The 18,693-nt window shown below is 39.0% G+C and overlaps 1 protein-coding gene across 7 annotated transcripts in view; it reads left to right on the top strand.

The window, feature by feature from the left end:
* Nucleotides 1-18,693, top strand: part of LOC149225986 (uncharacterized) — a 353,707-nt gene that overhangs the window by 320,776 nt on the left and 14,238 nt on the right. For 3 of the 7 annotated variants that reach the window (XM_089377368.1, XM_089377369.1, XM_089377371.1), the window contains one exon: nucleotides 15,524-15,628. In XM_089377368.1, the coding sequence (XP_089233494.1) occupies nucleotides 15,524-15,628 (105 nt within the window). Of the gene's footprint in view, nucleotides 1-15,523; nucleotides 15,963-18,693 lie in introns of those variants that run through there. The other 4 variants (XM_089377365.1, XM_089377366.1, XM_089377367.1 and 1 more) reach the window with 2 other exon arrangements.

The raw sequence follows: 18,693 nt of genomic DNA, 5'->3' as shown, positions 1-18,693 counted from the left end.
TCTAAAGTTTGAACCTAGGGAATATGGTTAATTAATCAAAATTAATTAACTCAAGGTGTGAATGTTTTAGAAAATCACATGGATTGACTTCAAATTAATCCTAGCCATTAATTAAGATTTAATCTTGGCCATTGGAGTTGCAACAGAGGATTATAAAAAGAATTCGATGGGCTCTTGGAGAGTACACTTGAGCAGTATTTCCTTATGCAAATCGATCTAGCAGCAGTAGAGTTCGATCTAGAGAGGGACACAGTGTCAGTGAGGGGCAGGGATAGTGATCTAGAGAGGCGACAACAAGAGGTTGAGTTTTTCCTAGTGCAAGAACGTGAAATTGCAGGAACGCGTGAGTGTAGGAACGTGCAAGTGCAGGAACGTGAGTGCATGAAGTTCGAGCGCCGGCGTTGCTTAGGGAATATCTATTCCATATTTTCTTGTTGTTTGGATTGCAAATTGGGCATCCATAGATGTACTCAGATTTCACTGCTGCATAATAAAATAAAACCCTCACCGCTGCACCGGTTTTCCCAAGTTGGGTTTTTCTGAGGACATTTCTCGAAAAATAACTGTGTTATTTTATGTGTGTGTGCTAGCGTTTCTTCCAGCGTTTATTCTTCCACAATTTTATTTGTGTAGTTGTAGTGTGAGTTATTTAGTATTTGTTGTAGGAAATAGTAAATAAATTGTTAATTAAAATAACAATTAGGAGAATAATTTCCAGTGGATGCAATAGGATTCGGGTTTCCGAATTTTCACAAGACTCAAGGGAAGTGTGTTGAAATTTCTAAGTATTACCCGTTAGAAATTTTACCTGTATTCTTTGGTTTTGTTTCACCTACTTGTTTAATTACTAACAAGTTATTTAAACACAATACAGTCTCAACCATCTACAGATCAACAACTGAAAGAAATAGACAAACACACAAGGGACACTGTTATTTTTGGACAATCGTCCCAGGAAAAACCCAACTTGGGAAAACCGATGCAGCAGTTTTAAGGGTTTTTATTATTAAGCAACTTTTCTAATTACACTGGGTGCCAAACTGGCTCACCTGACAGAGATAAAAAAAAATTGGCGGTAATACCTCTCTTCGGAAGCAGATATTCTGAAAGTCTGCCCCACGAAACCCTCTCCAACACAATTTGAAGCACTGCATCAACCCTCCTGGCCTTTGCGTTAGCCTGAAAACCTCTGCGTTAGCCCTTTGAGGCTCTGCGCAGCCTCTCTGGCTCTCTGTGTCACTCCTGCAGCCTCTGTGTGGATGATGCAGGTCCTTCTAGCCTCTGTGCATTCATTATTGGCCTCCGCGTGGCTCCCTCTGGCTCTGCGTCTGCCTCTCTGCCTTTGCATTGGTCTTCTGACACTATCTCTGCCTCTCTACCTCATACTCACTACCCCTCACTACAACTCTGATCACTGATTTGATTTCTCTTAGCAAACCCTGCTCTAGAAAATCAAATGACTGATCACTCTGGTGTGTCTGCAACTGACCCTCAAGCCTCCTCTTATACTTTTTTTGTTGAGTCTTCAACGACCGAGATTACATCTCTAATCAGCGGCTAAGATTAGATTTGGCTTGATCCATGTCTTTTAGAACCTTCTAACCTAGTTTTATATTAACACCCATTAATATTTTATTTTTCCTAAGTTTAGACTTAGGAACTCCATTAAAAAATATTAATTATTTTAATATCTTCTTAACTGGGTAGAATTTGCCCAAACCATTTCTGTGTCTTGGAGATCTCATGTGCTTTAGACTCTCCACCAATTTTCATGGGTAGAGCACATCCGATGCTACCCCAAATCAACACTCCCTCTTAGTGAGGATTGTGCTCTAGTAATACTCCATACTGAGCATCACCCTGATTATACGGCATCAGTACTTGTGATGATGCTAGGTCTCCCCGCCCAACATCCTTTGCACTGTTGCATCCTGTACTACTGCCCATGGCTCTGCCACTGCCACTGCTACATCTGTACGACAGAACCCTCTGCATCCATGTTGTTGTTGGTCCTTTCTCCCAACATAGCATCTGCACTGCAGTTCTCTCTCATCATGCTGCATTGTGCTACTGCTACTACTACTGCACTGCAACTCAGTTACTGAGAAGTAAGTAACTGATCTACCCAACTATTGACTTCCTTGTCAGGCTAGAAACCCTCATGATGCTAAAGCTCTCTCTACCGCTATCCTATGCTCCCTCAGCAACCTCTGCGCTGCTGCAACAACTTTGTGCCTCTCGCCCCGCTGCAAACCTCTCTGTGTCATCCCACATTGTTGCAACCTCCTTTGTGCCTCTCGCACTGCTGCAACCCTCTCTACGCTGCCTGGGACTACTGCACTCTAGCACTCTCTATCGCTTCATCCGCATCTGTTTCTACTGACATCCGCCATCTTGCTACTCTCACTTCGGGGCTCCCGTAGCCAGGTATGATCTAAGAGTTTAGGTACCTCAAGGATCCTAACCCTTATCGCCTGTAGTCTTCCTGACTACAGCTCAATGTCTCCCCACCTATTCTCTAGAGGTACATGAGCACTCATCGCACAATCATCATCATCCTCTACCTCCTTTTCCGCCTCGCTAGCACTGCCTTGGAGTCAGATGCTTCTCCCTTATTCTTCTTCCTTGGACACTGGTTCGCGTAATGACCCAGTTCCCCACAGTTGAAGCACTTTATCTTGGAGAGGTCCTTTTTCTTCCTCTTTTCTTGCTTCCCCGCAGATGCCAGTGCTGCATCCTCTTCCTCCTCTTTCCTGACCCGGGCTCCTTTGTTGCTACTTCCCGTCTTGGTCAGTCGTCTAATCTCTTCTTGGTGAAGAGCTGCCCATAATTCTTCCCATCCTAGAAGATTCACTCTGCCCAAAATGCTTTGGACGAACGTCTTGCACTCCTCGGAGACTGTGTTTAGGGCGGTCCTCACCATTAACTCTTGATCCGGTATGGCCCCTATGGAAGTCAGTTGGTCCCAGATCTCCTGCAACCTGCTGAGGAAGTGATCTATCTGCTCCGCTTTCTGCATCTGGTACGACTGCAGTTGATTCTCTAGTAGCATCTTCCTCTGCACGGAAGTGCCTTGATACAATGTCTTCAAGGTATCCCACATTTCCTTTGCCGTCTCCTTCTCAGCAATATGTTGGACCACATGATCCTTGACCCCATCAAGGATTATGCATTTTGCCTTCGCCTTCGCCATCGCATCCTCATACCTTTCATTGTCAGTTGGGTCGACTGGGATAGCCACGGTTCTCAAGGAGAAGGGGTTGATGAGATGTCTATCTAGAACGGACACGATCCTGGCCTTCCAGATGACAAAGTTGGATGCCCTATCCAGTCTGTCTTGATCCCTCAATCCATTCATTGCCATCTCTCTGCTCTTCTTTTTTATTCCTCTGAGTCTCTACTTCCCTCTTGGAAGTTCTCTCTTCGACTCCTTTTGAATCGCTACTTCCCTCTTGGAAGTTCTCTATAAGACTCCCTCTGAGTCTTGATTTCCCTCTTGGAAATCTGCCTGCCAACCGTTGAGTCGCACCTCTCCGATCTCCTATGTTCCTGCAACACTGATCTGGATTCCTTGGCTAGAAATCTGCCTAGGTAGCGACTCGCTCTAACATGGTTCTGTTTCGTTAGGTACTGTTCTGTCTCGGCAGCGAGAACAACCCACTAGCTTCACTCTCTCTGATCTGCCCATAGTTTCCTATGCCCCAGCAATTGAAGAACTAAGCCTCTAGGCTCTACGCAATCCCAACACTGGCTGAATTGCTCCCTTGGCCAATTGCGTCAACCCTCTTGGTCTCTGCGTGGCTCTTCATGAGCCTCTTCTGCCTTCTTCTGTCTCTGCGCTGGCCTCTCTCTAGCTCAAACTAATGACGCAGGCCCTCTGTGTCAACCCTTCTCTGCTGCTTTCTGCCTAGGAAAAACTTTTGTCCCTCGGGACAGTTGTTTCTGCTGCAAATTCTCTGATTCAGCTAACAACTTCAGCGCTCATGTGATCTGCAATGCTCTGATACCATGTTGAAATTTCTAAGCATTACCCGTTAGAAATTTTATCTGTATTCTATGGTTTATTTCGCCTACTTTTTTAATTACTAACAAGTTATTTAACCATATAAACACTGAAATAAACACAATACAATCTCAACCATCTACAGATCAACAACTGAAAGAACTAGACAAACACACAAGTGACATCGTTATTTTTGGACAATCATCCCTGGAGAAACCCAACTTGGGAAAACTGATGCGGCAGTTCTGAGGGTTTTTATTATTAAGCAGCTTTTCTAAGTACACTAGGTGCCAAACTAGCTCACCCGAAAGAGATAAAATAATTTGGAAGTAATACCTCTCTTTGGAAGCAAATATTCTGAATGTCTACCCCATGAAACCCTCTCCAGCACAATCTGAAGCACTGTGTTAGCCCTCCTAGCCTCTGCGTCAGCCCTCTGAGGCTTTGCGCAGCCTCTCTAGCTCTCTGCGTCACTCCTGCAGCCTCTGTGTGGATGACGCAAGCCCTTCTGGCCTCTGCGCAGTCACTGCTGGCCTCTGCATGACTCCCTCTGGCTCTGCGTCTGCCTCTCTACCTCTACGCTGGTCTTCCGGCACTATCTCTGCCTCTCTACCTTGTACTCACTTCTCCTCACTGCAACTTTGATCATTTATTCGATTTCTCTTAGCAAACCCCACTCTAGAAAATTGAATGACTGGTCACTCTAGTGTGTCTGCAACTAACCCTCAAGCCTTCTCTTATACTTTTTCTGTTGAGTCTTCAACGGCCAAGACTACATCTCTAATCAATAGCTAAGATAAGATTTGACCTGATCCATGTCCTTTAGAACCTTCTAACCCAGTTTTATATTAATACCCATTAATATTTTATTTTTCCTAAGTTTAGACTTAGGAAATCCATTAAAAAATATTAATTATTTTAATATCTCCTTAACCAGGTAGAATATGCCCAAACCATTTCTGGGTCTTGGAGATCTCATGTGCTTTAGCCTCTCCACCAATTTTCATGGCTAGAGCACATCCGATGCTACCCCATATCAACAAAGTGTATCATTAATGACAACACCGCGTCCTAGGCCCCTCTTTCTTATAGTCACCCCAATTTTCACCCTTTGGTAAGAGCTCAAAAGGAAGATCTCTCACCTAGATTAGGCATTTAGATTAAAAGTCACCAAGATAATTGCATCCAATTTTTGTTTAGGTGCATTTCATATTAGCACATCTCATTTTTTACTTGCAAATAGTCATTACACTTGTCATTTATGAATATGTGTTGAATTGGATACTTTGGGGAAGTATTATCTCATTGTGCAAGTAGAATTCTAAATTGGTTTCCTTTGCAAGATATTCTTTCCTTGTATGCTTTGTACTAATAAGTGAGCATATATCTTGAAAGCATTTTAATATCTTGCATTGATTTTGCTAACATCTTTTGTTTCATTTTCATGATTACTTGTGTTTCAATCTGAAGCACCTTATTTTATTTTGAGCAAGTATCATTCATTTTGAGAAATATTTTGAAGGCATTGGTTTTACATATGCTTATTATAATCTCATGTGTTGATGGTTATTGAAGTTGATTCTAGCTCATATTGCTCATATTATATTTGCTTGTAATCTCAAAAAAGTAATCCATTTGACACTAACATCTCTTAGAAACCTCACATCTTTTAACTTAGTTTTCCATTTAGGTACCACCCCCTTAGCTAACCTAGGAGATAGCTTAAACGAAGAGAGTTGGGAATAGGTGACAACCCCTTCTCTTAGTTTTTTCCACCAACCAAACCTTGTGGGGTTAAAGACTTTTCTCACTAACAAGTAGGTGTAGGCGGCAAGAGTTAGCACGACATATTGTAGAGAATGAGTCAGCTGAGGAGGATGATATACACTATATGCAAGATGAGCCTTTTGGGGAGAGTTAGTTGGAGGTTCATGTTGAGCCCATGGTGGAGGATGAGCAACCATCCTTGGGGCCAACAATTGATGAGGAGCAGGCAGATGTACAGACAACTAGCAGGGTGGTAGTGTTTGTAGACACTTATCCTCGAGAGGTACGAGAGTCTAACAAGATAGTTTTGCAGGAGGTTGGTAGATTGGAGGAGCGTGGAGTTTCCATTCAGATGAGGGAGGATCTTTTTGAGATGGTGATGCATCCATATTTGGGCCGACCCACTGATGAGGTGCAACATTAAGGGAATTTTGAGGTCTAAACTGGGCCTCCTAAGGAAATCATAAAATAATAGTGGAAATAATAAAATAAGATTAGATTACATCATCAAATTTTAGAGGGAAAAAAGAAAACTATTTTTTCAACTCGTATTTTCAACTTATCTCCCTATGGGTTTACTCAAATTTCGAGCGAAAACACTCATTGGATGCAAAATTTGATTCCTCATCCAAGGAGTACCCATGTTGCATACTTTCGATGGACCCTGCTACACGAAAATTGAAAAATACATGAAAAACGTGATTGCAATCACGTGTTTTCATGTAGCAAGGTCCATTGAAAGTATGTAACATGGGTACTCCTTAGATGAAGAATTAAATTTTGCATCCAATGAGTACTCCCACTCGAAATTTTAGTTAAACCTTAGGGAGATAAGTTTGAAATACGAGTTGAAAAAATAGTTTTATTATTTTATTATTTTTTAACATTTTTAGTTTTTTACTCGAAAAATGGTGAATCATCCCCCATGGTTGACATCATCATATTCAATCCTATTGGTTCTTACAAAGTTTATTTGGTTGTACATTTTTCTTAGGAGGCCCATTTTAGACCTCAAAATTCCCCTAATGGTAGATGCACAGGCAGCTCACAGCGCTACAGTACTTTCAAGAAGCAACCTTCTCCAAGAGTACATAGATAGGGCTTGCAACACAATTTGGCCACTTGTATCCAGAGAGGCAGGGTTTTCTCGATGGATATTGTTGACTGACCAGGCAGGGTTGCGTGAGTGGGGCATAGTGCAGCATAGGGGACTTATCACATATACAGGTGCCTATGCATCTGATCCTTCCCACAGGATGGATTGGAAAGAGATCATGAGTTAGTATCCTATTGATGGAGTATCATACTTAGTCCGGGGCACAGTACAACAAGAGCCAAAAGTTGAGGGGGTTACTACATGTTTCAGTGGGTAGTGGGATGTGGACCAACAATTCATCAATATTTTAGCAGCACTAGCCCAACATCAGTAGAGTGGGGTTGACCTCGGCCTATGCTAGAGGTTGGATTGGAGAGAGGTGATGAGTTGGTATTCGCTTGATGGAGTAGCGACTATAGTCAGAGACATGGTACAGTTAGAGCCATGGGACTTGGGCGATGATTGGCCATGGTGGCTTTGGGATCCAGGTGGATCTACTAGTAGCAAGTTGAGTTAGAGATGGGCATGGGATCCAAGTATTGAGGGATTCTGTCATGTTTGGATTTCTTGGAGGCATGATGTGGACCTGTGGTGTGGTTCATATGGGATCTTGTTATCAATTTGGAGATGCCTCTACAATGGACAGGTGTGGATTGCTCGAGGGAAATCAATCTTGGGGGGGAGGATTTGTCATGTCCCCATTTTTATTTTCCTCTATAGTACAGCCAGGGTGGATTTCCAGGGCACGGGATGTCCAAATCATGGGAGCTGGTTTATGTCATTAGGGGTTTTGAGGGAGTTTTGAGGATTTTTAATGGGATCTGATGGCATTCGCTTGGCATATTCCATCATCTGCACAGTTTGTCTTTCATTCCGTTGCATTCCGACAACTTAAAAAAAAATGTTATTCATTCCAAGAAGATTAATTGATAGAACACCTTAGTGTAATAGCTTGTTCAAACCGGAACGAGCAAATCTACAGGATGGGATGCTGAGAAGTGACTTTCAGTGTTTAGAGAGAGTATGGTGGTCAATTTACCATTTTCCCACATTAAAAGATATTTTAATTGAGGAAAATGTGTTCAATGTTTAAAATAATAATAAAATAGGAGTTGTGTTATAAGCGGTATGGTTGTCATGTTTGTCATGATGGTTTTTGCGTTTGAGCAAATTTTTCATTGTAAATACTGCAATGAGCTTAGTTATAAAGCTCCATGGGCAGTATTTTTTGGTTTTTCAGTGGTTTTGCTACTTGTAGGTGTCATTGAACACCAAGGACAGTGTTCCCCTAAGGGGGAGGGGTCTGTAATAGCCTTGGGTTAAAAGTTCACGTAATAAAGTTAATAAAGGAAAAATAAGACCATGGTCATGGGACACGTATTCCGAGCTGGATGTTGGACAAAGTATCCTAGTGGGCATCACTTATTTATTATGGCTACTGAGAAATTGGCAAAGGCTTTGAAAAGGAAAAAAGACATTATTGGCATTTTATTTATCAATATAAAGGAAAATAGGATAAAAGCGAGGTGAAAGGTCACAAGTTGCATGTGAGGAGGAAATTGAAGGAAAATAGAGGAAAAATGAAGAAATTAGAGGCATCAATAATAAAAAGACATCAGAGCATCAGTTTGGGGTCTTTTATCAGTTCGGTTTTGGAGTCAGTCTGAGAGAGGAGAAGAGCACCAAGAGGAGAAGGAAAGAAAGCAAGCAAAGGAAGGACAAGGAAAGCAAAGGAAAGCAAGGAAAGGTTGGATCAAGCGGCGTAAACAGGAATACTTGCAGGTAACATGTTGCATGTATGATTTCCTAGCTAGTTTTGGCATGCATGGTATATGCATGTGTATTGGTTTATTATATGTCATTGGCATGGGTTTTGCCGGGTTTCGACAGTGGTTTTAGCCTTGCTTTGCCATTTTCGAATAACCATGGGTGATGGGATTCATTCTTGGTTGAGCTTTAGATTGCCGAAAGGTTTTGGATCCAGGTGAGGTGGTCTCAAGAAAATCCCAAGGGTTGGGGGTGGAGATGGTTTTCTCGGGAAGCCCTCAACTCCTCACAGGATGGTGAAGGAATTCTGAGGCATCCAAGCTCGGTTTGGTTTTGTGATCTCAGGACCAGTTTAGGTGAGATCACGGTAGTGTGAGGGTGGAGGTGGTTTAACCTCTGGATTCCCTTGGCTGTTTATGGATTGGTTCATCCCATGAGATCCCACATTCATGTTTGGAATATGGCACAAGGGTGATTGACTGGAAGAAAGATTTGGTTCAACCCAATCTATGGTCGGGTGGTACGTGGAAGTCCCTGACTTGGTTGGATTTTTCATATGTCAATAAGAGCTAAGTTCCTCTTGTATCTCATGAGTAAATGTACTTGTTATTATGTGTATTTAATGGTTGTTCTATCATTGTTATTTATCTGGTTATAAGCATGGTTTTATGACAGATCCAAGTAGTGGTTCTTATCATGTTTGATTGATAAATGAATGGTTAATGAATGCATGACCTAATGGATGTTATTGCAACTATTGTGAGAGGGCATTAGTCCTTCTTGGTAAACCTTATATAAGTTTCAGATCTCTATGTTCAGATATGCATTCATGACCTATAGATCTTATGTTCTCAATGTGTTTGACGAAATGGCTATCATGGTTAGATCGGGTTAGTTCAAGTCCTTGATTAATTTTTGTGTTAGAGACTTTGCCCTTGTGTCATTTATCATTTTTGGGAGTTTCATTAAGTTCTGGGCAGAGGTCTGGATCCTAGCCCTGAAAAAGTGGCTCATATCTCGGGGTTGCTGGCACAGAATTGAGTGAAAAAGACTGCAGTTGCTGGGAAGCAGGTTTGTGGGAGTGACTGGAGGGTTCCAGTCACATGGAGGCCTTGTCATGGGAGCGACTAAGGCTCTAGGTTAGTGAAAAAGCAAGTTATCTTAGGGGTTGGGCACATGGAGTGATTGATTAGCTCTTGGGGGTCATGTAGCACCTGAGGGAATTCAGTAAGGTCTTTTTTTGTCGACTCCATTTCCTTAAGGTTATCTAGGAGCTCAGTTTATGTCATAGTATCCCTCAGCTCTGTTTACCACCGTCAGGCTGGCTAAAGTGGGTAGATATGGGAGGAGGCGTTACAATGTCGTTTTCCCTTTTTGTAGATAATTTCAAAGTCATAACCCAACATCTTTGTGACCCATTTTTGTTTCTCTTCTGAAGATAGTCTTTGCTCCGAGAAGTACGTCAAACTATCATGATCTATTTTTACTTTGAAGTGTCTTCCTATTAGTTATGGACATCACTTCTTAATTGCATGTAATAGGCCAACATTTAATTTTCATAGATGGGTCTGAGTAAGTTATTTCCTTTAAGTTTTTTACTTTCAAAGGCAAGGATCCTTCCTTATTGCATCAAAACTGCACGAATGCCATGGATTTGTTATTTTTTCTACTGCCCTATGCTATGTCAATTACTTTATCCCAATTTAATTCTTCAATTAGAAATCTATTCAACAATAATTAATTCTTCCAATCATCAATAGTAGTTGAAGATAGAATAGTAAATGCAATGACAATAGGAGACAATCAACACATCAACAAGAGACACTGATTTGGTCAAAGGCCAGGGAAAAACTCCAAAGGGGGAAAACCCTTTGAAATTCTTCTTCTATTAGATTGTCTTCAAATATTCAACAAAGGGTACAATGAGCCCAAGTCCATAAACAATATGAAAGTCAAATTTTGACATATACAACAAATCTACCAACCAATATCAAAATATGTGCCAATAGTCAAATCTGGTCAAATGTCATAAAGTCTGCAATTATGAAAAAGTCAACAACTGTCAGCATGCCCTAACCAATCCTTCAGCCAACAATCAAATAGCCCTTCAAGAGCTCAAACAACAACCCTTTAACTCAACCTTCAATGCTGGTCAAATTCAACCCAAAACAGTCCAAGAATACTTAGTCAAACTCGATCAAAACAGAGAGATATTCTATGGTCAAAGTCTACAATTTATCTCTACAGCTAGCCCAATTCAAAGTGCCCAGATCACCTCGGCATTTGTGTCAAAAAGTGCAGCCTACCCAAACAGAAATTCCCTCAAAAGATCGAACCAAAATTTAGTCCATAAAGTCAAAGTCAACTCTTGTCAAAGTTGCAATCAGTTTTAGATTTAGCCACCTATAATTTCATCCTTCACTTGCTCGCATGTGTGAAGAAGTTCCCCGCAATTTTGTATGAACCAATGAGGAGAGGAGAGAGAAGATGTATGTGATGATGAGTGTCCAAATGAGGTGGAGGTCACCTATATTTATAGGCATTGGAGGAGGGACAATTTGTCCTCTATAAAAATGGACTAAGATATAACATAATCATTTTTCCTTTCACAAAGTTGTTGATACCATACATGGTTGTCTTGTTCTAAAAACATGGATGCAATATTTACCTTTGTAAGGATGCCACTTGGTGTAGATCAAATTATTGCTCCATCTTAAGTATCCATGTTATAGGATCATTACCACTAAACTTTCTCATATCGATCTTTGGAATGTGGTAGTTCTTTGGTGCTGACTTGAAACCCTTAGGATGTGGATTTTGGATTGAAAATTCATGATTGTGATTTTGCAATTCAATATTTGTGCTCTCCAATTGTGAAAGCATACTCTCCATATGAGATTGATTATCAACACCATGCTTCTCCTTATGTTCATGATCCTCTTGGATCTCCATATCATTTTTAGGGGGATCCTTTAATAGAATGGTTTGTAATTTTTTTATGGAATTTTGTATTTCTTCCTTATTTTCATTATTCTTTTCTAATCCTTCTTGATTTTCATTCATCTTCTTTTCCATTTCTCTTTTAATTTTTTATTGAGAACTTGATAAATCCACCTTTTTCAACATATTACCATCTATTTCATGAACTTTCTTCTCTAATTGAGATAACCTAAATTCCAAGTCTTCACTTTTTTCTTGAGTCAAGGATGAACCTTTAGTAGGTTTAATTGATGTTGTAGTTTTTGTTGGAGGCATGTTTGGAAATAATAATACTACTCTTTATCACAACTTTCAGTCATAAAAAAAATGAGAACTTCTAGTTCTAATCTATGTCACATGGTTCGAGTTCGAATTCGAGTTCGACAACGATTAAGTTCGATTCGAATTCGAATTTTCCGATCAGGTTCGAATGAGGTTCGGCATTAGGTTCGACTATACATATTTTTCAATATATATCTATATATATATATATATATATATGACCTCAGTCTAATGGAGCAAGAATAACCTTGTATAATGGACGTTGCAAAGATTGAAGGATTAGACATTCTCGGCATATCTGTTTTAGCATACAAATCTACCTAGACATATCACAATTGCACAGCGAGTGATCTCGACATACCTATGAGGATCTCAGCTGAATGGAGTAGCAAAGATGTAGGACAAAGGCACAGTGTCAATGGATCTCGCATAGCAGTCTTGGCATCAAGGCCTCGGTGATACTCCTGTAGAAGTCTAGACTCCAGACAAAGAACAGCAGTGATAGAACCTCTCTCTCGGCCTAATAAGATTGATGTTAGACGTTGTCTCAATCACATATATATATATATATACACTACAATTTTGGCACAATAACAAAGCCGCAGAAATGATCATTCTCGAAGGATACAAATTTATGTTGCCTGTGATTCCCTTTTGTCCACTATAAACATAGAAAGACTCGTGAACAAAATTCTTTGATCTTGCTATCCTCAATAAATGCTAAACAATGTTGCAACCGGAATATTGCGTGGGTTAGCTAGAGATGTATTTTCCTATTTATCTGCACTGAACAAAATGTTAATGTACATCGACAATAATGTTCCATCGTTAGAGGAGCTTAGAGTATTCACTGAATGGAGGAATTTTCCTCAAAGGAATTTAGAAAGTATTATTAAGTTAGAAATGTCTTCCATAGTAGAATAATCATTAGTGTATTAGCCACTGAGGACACAAGGTACAATCCCTGCATAACAAAGTGCCACAGTAACCATTACAGTCTCGGAATAAATGAGACAGTAAGGACCTCAGTATAGTGAGGAATAGTATCTCATCTCGGTGGATCTATTTCTTAACAGTCAATGTATATATATATATGTAATTGAAAGATCTTCGGATCCCTCACTATCTTTACATGATCTCACTATCTCGGTGTAAGAAAGATCACAATGATCCTGCAGTCATGGAATACACTCTCGCATGATCACAGTCAACATGATGGTCTAGAGTACAGTGATGAAGGTAGGATAAAACAGCTATCATGGCTGTCATAATGAAGTTCTCAGTGCATCATTAAAAAAAATCGAACCTTAAAAAATTCTTTAAAATTCGCCTTCAGGTTCGTTGAGGTTCGTTCAGGTTCGTTTAGGTTCGAGTTCGTTCAGGTTCGACTTGAGGTTCGAATTTCAGGTTCGGCGAACCTGAACGAATTTCAATTTTTTTTTTCAGGTTCGCCGAATTTCGAACCTGAACCTTCAGGTTCGCCGAACCCTGTGACATAGGTTCTAATCAATAGTTAGGTCACCTGTAAGTTACATACCTTTAAAACCTTAATTTGGAAAATATATGAATGATTGAAGTTTTTCTTGATAAATCTCTGATATTTGAGTCCTTATGGATCTAAAACTTTGGTGTGTATATATATATATATATATATATATATATATATATATATATATTGCAATTCCACAGGTGTGATCAGAATTTGATGTGAAAGTTATGGTAACTTTTCCAAAACTTGTTGATTTTTGGCCTCTCCTCACACGTAGACTTGTATAGCATGTCAGGTGTCCAATTCTTTAAATATAATTCTGAAATTTGTACCTGAGGTACTTTTGTATGTCTCTTGAAATATTTCACAATATGAATTTCCTAGAAAAGAAGATAGAAAAATTACCAAGATGACCTATTTAAAATTTATTTCAGGATTGTTCACAGACCTTAAATTCCACAGGGTATAACTATGAAAGTATAGCAAACCAAATTCTAAAATTTGAACTAGATGTTCTTCGAGATTTCTCCTTAATATGTTCCAAGTTTCACTATCTAAAACCACCCAAGAAATTTTTTATCGCGAAAATGTTAAATTGAGTTGTTTGGCTTTGATTTCAGGAGAATTCATGAGCATTAGATTCCTTAGAGCATATATTCAAAATTATAGTGAACAAATATCTAAAATTTGAAAAAAATGCCCACCAAGATTTCTCCTCAATATGGTCTAAGTTTCACTTCTTGAAAGTTTGAAACCTCACTAAAAAAAGTTATAGTGAAAATTCTGAAATGACCTGTTTGAAGCTGATTTCAAGAGCATTTATGAATCATAAATTCCTTAGAGCATATCTCCGACAATATAGCAAACCAAGATCTGAAATTTGAACCAAATGTTACTCAAGGTTTCTCCTCAATATTCACCAAGTCTCACCATTTGAAACCTCCAAAAAAAAAGTTATAGCAAAAATGCCATGATAACCTATTTGAAGTAGAAAAACCCTAGGATCATGAGCTCTGATACCAAATGTTATGGACCTTGTGCATTGAATATTATAAGAAACCAATAATTACAGTCATCTTCAAGGGGGAAACCTCCCTCTACAATAAATACAATGTACAAAGACAATATTTGATGATTCTAAGACTAAGTCTATATAGGCGACAAAGTGTATAATTATAATAAAATGGGACCATGGAAGGTTATAGTCGACATAACAATAGAAATGTAATCACTCAATATCTAGGGCTTAATAATGGGTTTTAGGGTTAATATGGTGCTTATATTGGGCTTAACAGATTTTGAGGATCTTCAGGGATTCAAACCCAAGTGCCAATCCCACTTAATGCTTTGCTTAGCCCACAATAGTGATTGATAATTGATGGTCAAGTTATACAGTTTTGAGCATCAACAGGGCCTTCACAAGGTTCATGCCACTTTTGTTCTGATACCACTGAGATTTCATAGAGAGTGAACATAACCAAAACAGAGAACATAAAAGATCTGGATGCTAAGAAATATTTTACTGACAAGAGGCATCAATAGATTGAGGTTGATACGCCTAGATTTGTATATTCAGTATTCGATCTACCAAAAACTTATAGTTCTTAACATTTTGATTTAATGATGGTCGCTTAATGCTAATATAATGACCTTTATTGAACTTTAATCCACTTTTATGTTTGACTCCTTATGTTGTTGGAGTCTTAGAACTCCAGCATTCTGGAAATGTTTACATGAATGCATCCCCATAGGTTTCCAACGTTTGAAATTAAGAACATGTCAACAGAAGATTGCTTTGTAGCAATTTGGTCTTAGGTTTAGTATTTTCTGCGATGTTCACAAGTTGCATGTTAATTAGAAAAGAAACAAAATATTAGTGTCAGTTGTAAAGAATCTTTTTCTTTCATTGCAGTCTGATATCATTGTTCTTTGCTTTGAAAATCTGTAAGCAGTGAAGCTAACCCAATATGTTGCTGCTATTATAAACTGTATAAGATACATGCACAGATTTCAGCACTTTACAGATACTGTGTCTGCTATAACTGTGATGAAAAATTGTCCTCTTTATGATAGACATTATTTGTTGACAGGTTAAACTAATCTCTGCTAACAGTTGGGCAATTTTTACACTGTGCCACAGGGTGCTTATGGAATGACAACACTCTATGGAATCTTCCCACCTGCAATGGCATGGACATTGATCAAATCAGAGAATAAGTTACTGTCGGTAGAATCTATGCCTCTGGTAGGTCTTGGAAAAAAGTTTGCATTAGCTGGAATTGGATTATGTGCCTGTGGAGTAGTATTGAATCAACTATTGCTAGACTCAGCTAAAATACCATTTGTTAGCATGGAAGATATTAGCGCTATAACTGAATAAACAATTCAATCTCTGCCCTGTAATTGAGTTCGATATGAACTATAGAACCTCATTTATTTCCTCCAATTCCATGAACCTATTGGGATGTAAATACATATTTCATGCATTGTTTCATTAACATAACAGTACTGTCTCTGTACCTAAAGATATGTCTACAGTGGTGTCTTTTATGGTAGATCCTTTTTGTCATTACACCTCAGGACGGTTTAACCATGTCAAGCATATCAAATGTGAATTTCTATTCAATATGCCTAGGTAATCATTAGCAATATCATTTATTTTATCTCACATCATGGTCTGCGAGTCAAATTCAAATTGATATGATAATTGTTTCAAAGTAATGGCTGATTGTAGTTTTATTGATTAGAAATTCAAATCATCAATTATTCTTTTATTTATTTAATTAATTAAAATTTGGATCATATTTTCAATTTATGTAGTTTTGAATTTCAATAGGATTTGCAAGCTTTCTCGTCAAGGATTGTACTATCTAAAAACATTACAGTTAGCTGCTTGACTTTATCAAGAATTCATTAAAATAGCAAAGCCCATTCAGATTAATTATGAGTTTAATATAGCCACTCATCGAGTATAATTAAGAGAGCGGTGTATAGCTGTTGTTTTTATGAATATTGTGATGGGTTTGCTTCTATACTATGATGATCTTACATAGATCCTTCAATGTACCACTTAAGTGAGTGAAGGAGCTACGAAAAAAAAAGGCATAGTGGTAAATCCTAGACTCATGGGAGTGTTTCCATAAAATCTAGCAGGCCTTGGAGAGGGGTACCCTACAAGCCTATTACTAGACCAATAGACAACAATGGGGTAGTGGCCCATTGTCACTGCAATGAAAACCCCCTGCGCTTTATGGACTTTCACCAATGGAAGGAGTCCTAGTATGAGGTCACCTATTATAAATGTTCTAAGTACAAAGGTATAGGGTGACCAATAGGCTTCTAAGGGAAAAGCATAACTTAGGTACAAGGTTCCAGTTACCAAATGGAGGCAAATCGCTTTTCTAAGAGAGGCCGAATTTACGAGGCACAAGACCTAGGGCTTGTTTAGTGGGTTGAGTGTTGGGATGGAAAAAGGTCAAGGCAAGGAGAAAATATTTCCAACCATCATTTTCAACAAGACAAAGACACATGAAACCCTCAAATAAGCCCCTAAGTTGAGGCAACACCAAACTAGGGTTTACCTAGGGCAAACAACTAGGTCAAGAAAGTTTATGGATAATATTGAAGTGAATGCCTATCAAGAGGGTTGATTTTGAAGCAACCAACTATATCCTTAGCATTTAGACTCTCCAACCCCAAAAATCCTTCTTCTCTAGAAACTCGCACCAAGCCCTTGTGAAAGTTTCCTTGAAATGCAGCGACTAGAATTTATTCTTCTAACTGATTAATGTTAGAAATTAATTAACGGAGCAATGAAATATACAAAATATTGTGGAAACATAAACACAGAAAATGCATAAAATAAGAGAGACACAGATATACGTGGTTCACCCAATTTGGGCTTACATCCATGGAGAAACAACCAGTCCTTCCTTTTATATTATCCAACAAAATGAAGAGATGCAACCTACAACAGATCCGCTGTAATTTCCTCTTCGCTCTCACACGGTCCCCTCTTCCTTTCTTGCTCAAAATAATAATACACAGCCGCGATACAATTCCCTCATATAAACCAAGGGTTTCCTTCTAGGGCAAAAAACCCTAAATTAACATAACTTCCACTGTCAGATCATCTGCCTAATGAATGGCCCATATTGACTACGAAATTACAATATTTTACAAGGTAAGTTTTCATCTATTTTTAGCTTCGGGGTGCTGCCCATAAACCCCCGCCAAGGGGGGCTAATAAAAGTCGTTGTCGCCCCCCTGGGACCCCTTGATGGTAATTAAATGGGCGGCATTGCAACCCCTTTAGAAACACAGATCCAACGTGACTAAAACAAAAGCCTCTGAACAATCAGGGAGATAATCAGGCTCCACACCCAACAATCTCCCACTTGGAGACTGATTATAGAAAATCCACTGCTGCTTCATTTACTAGACAATGCCTCCACTTTGGACCTAGTTGTTTCTTATCTTGATCTTCATACTTGAAGACCAATTGAAACTTAGCAAAATCTCAGTTTCTTCTTGGTTACAACTTTTGTTAACATATCTATAGGATTCTAGCTATTGTGTATCTTTTTCGGCTTCAACTATCCATCTTCCAACACTCACCGTATGAAATGGTACTTGAGTTGTATATGTTTAGTCTTGGAATGAAATGCTGAATTATTTGCAAGATGAATGACACTCATGTTGTCATTGTATAACTTGCCCATCTCCTCCTTCTTGCCCAATTCATCCACAAATCTTTGTAACCAAATCATTTATTTACTGCCCTCTATAGCAGCAACATACTCCACTTCAGTTGTTGAAAGTGCAACAACACTTTGCATTTTTTAAACCCAATTGACAGTTGTTCCACCTATAGTAAACACATACCCTGTTGTGCTCCTCTTGTTATCTCTATCACCTGCCATATTTGTATCAACATATCCATGTAGAGCAATGTTTGAACCACCAAAGCATAATGATTGATTTGTGGTACCTCTCAAATACCTAAGAATCCATTTCACTGCTATCCAATCTTCTTTTCTTGGATTGTTCATATACCTGCTTACAACTCCCACTGCATGTGCAATATCAGGCCTTATGCAGACCGTTGCATACATTAAGCTTCCAATTGCTGATGCATATGGAACTTTACACATATAGTCCATCTCTTCTTGAGTCTTGGGACACATATCCTTAGTTTGAAATGCCTAGCCAAAGGTGTACTAACTATTTTTGCATTCTACATATTAAATCTTTCCAACACCTTTTCTATGTACTCACTCTGAGACAACATTAATTTGTGATTTTTCCTAT

Source organism: Pinus tabuliformis, chromosome J (genome assembly GCF_031772625.1).
Source record: "Pinus tabuliformis cultivar Carrire ecotype Pingquan chromosome J, CPIR1, whole genome shotgun sequence".
NCBI classification, from domain to species: domain Eukaryota; kingdom Viridiplantae; phylum Streptophyta; class Pinopsida; order Pinales; family Pinaceae; genus Pinus; species Pinus tabuliformis.
This window is presented reverse-complemented; position numbering and strand designations above follow the sequence as displayed.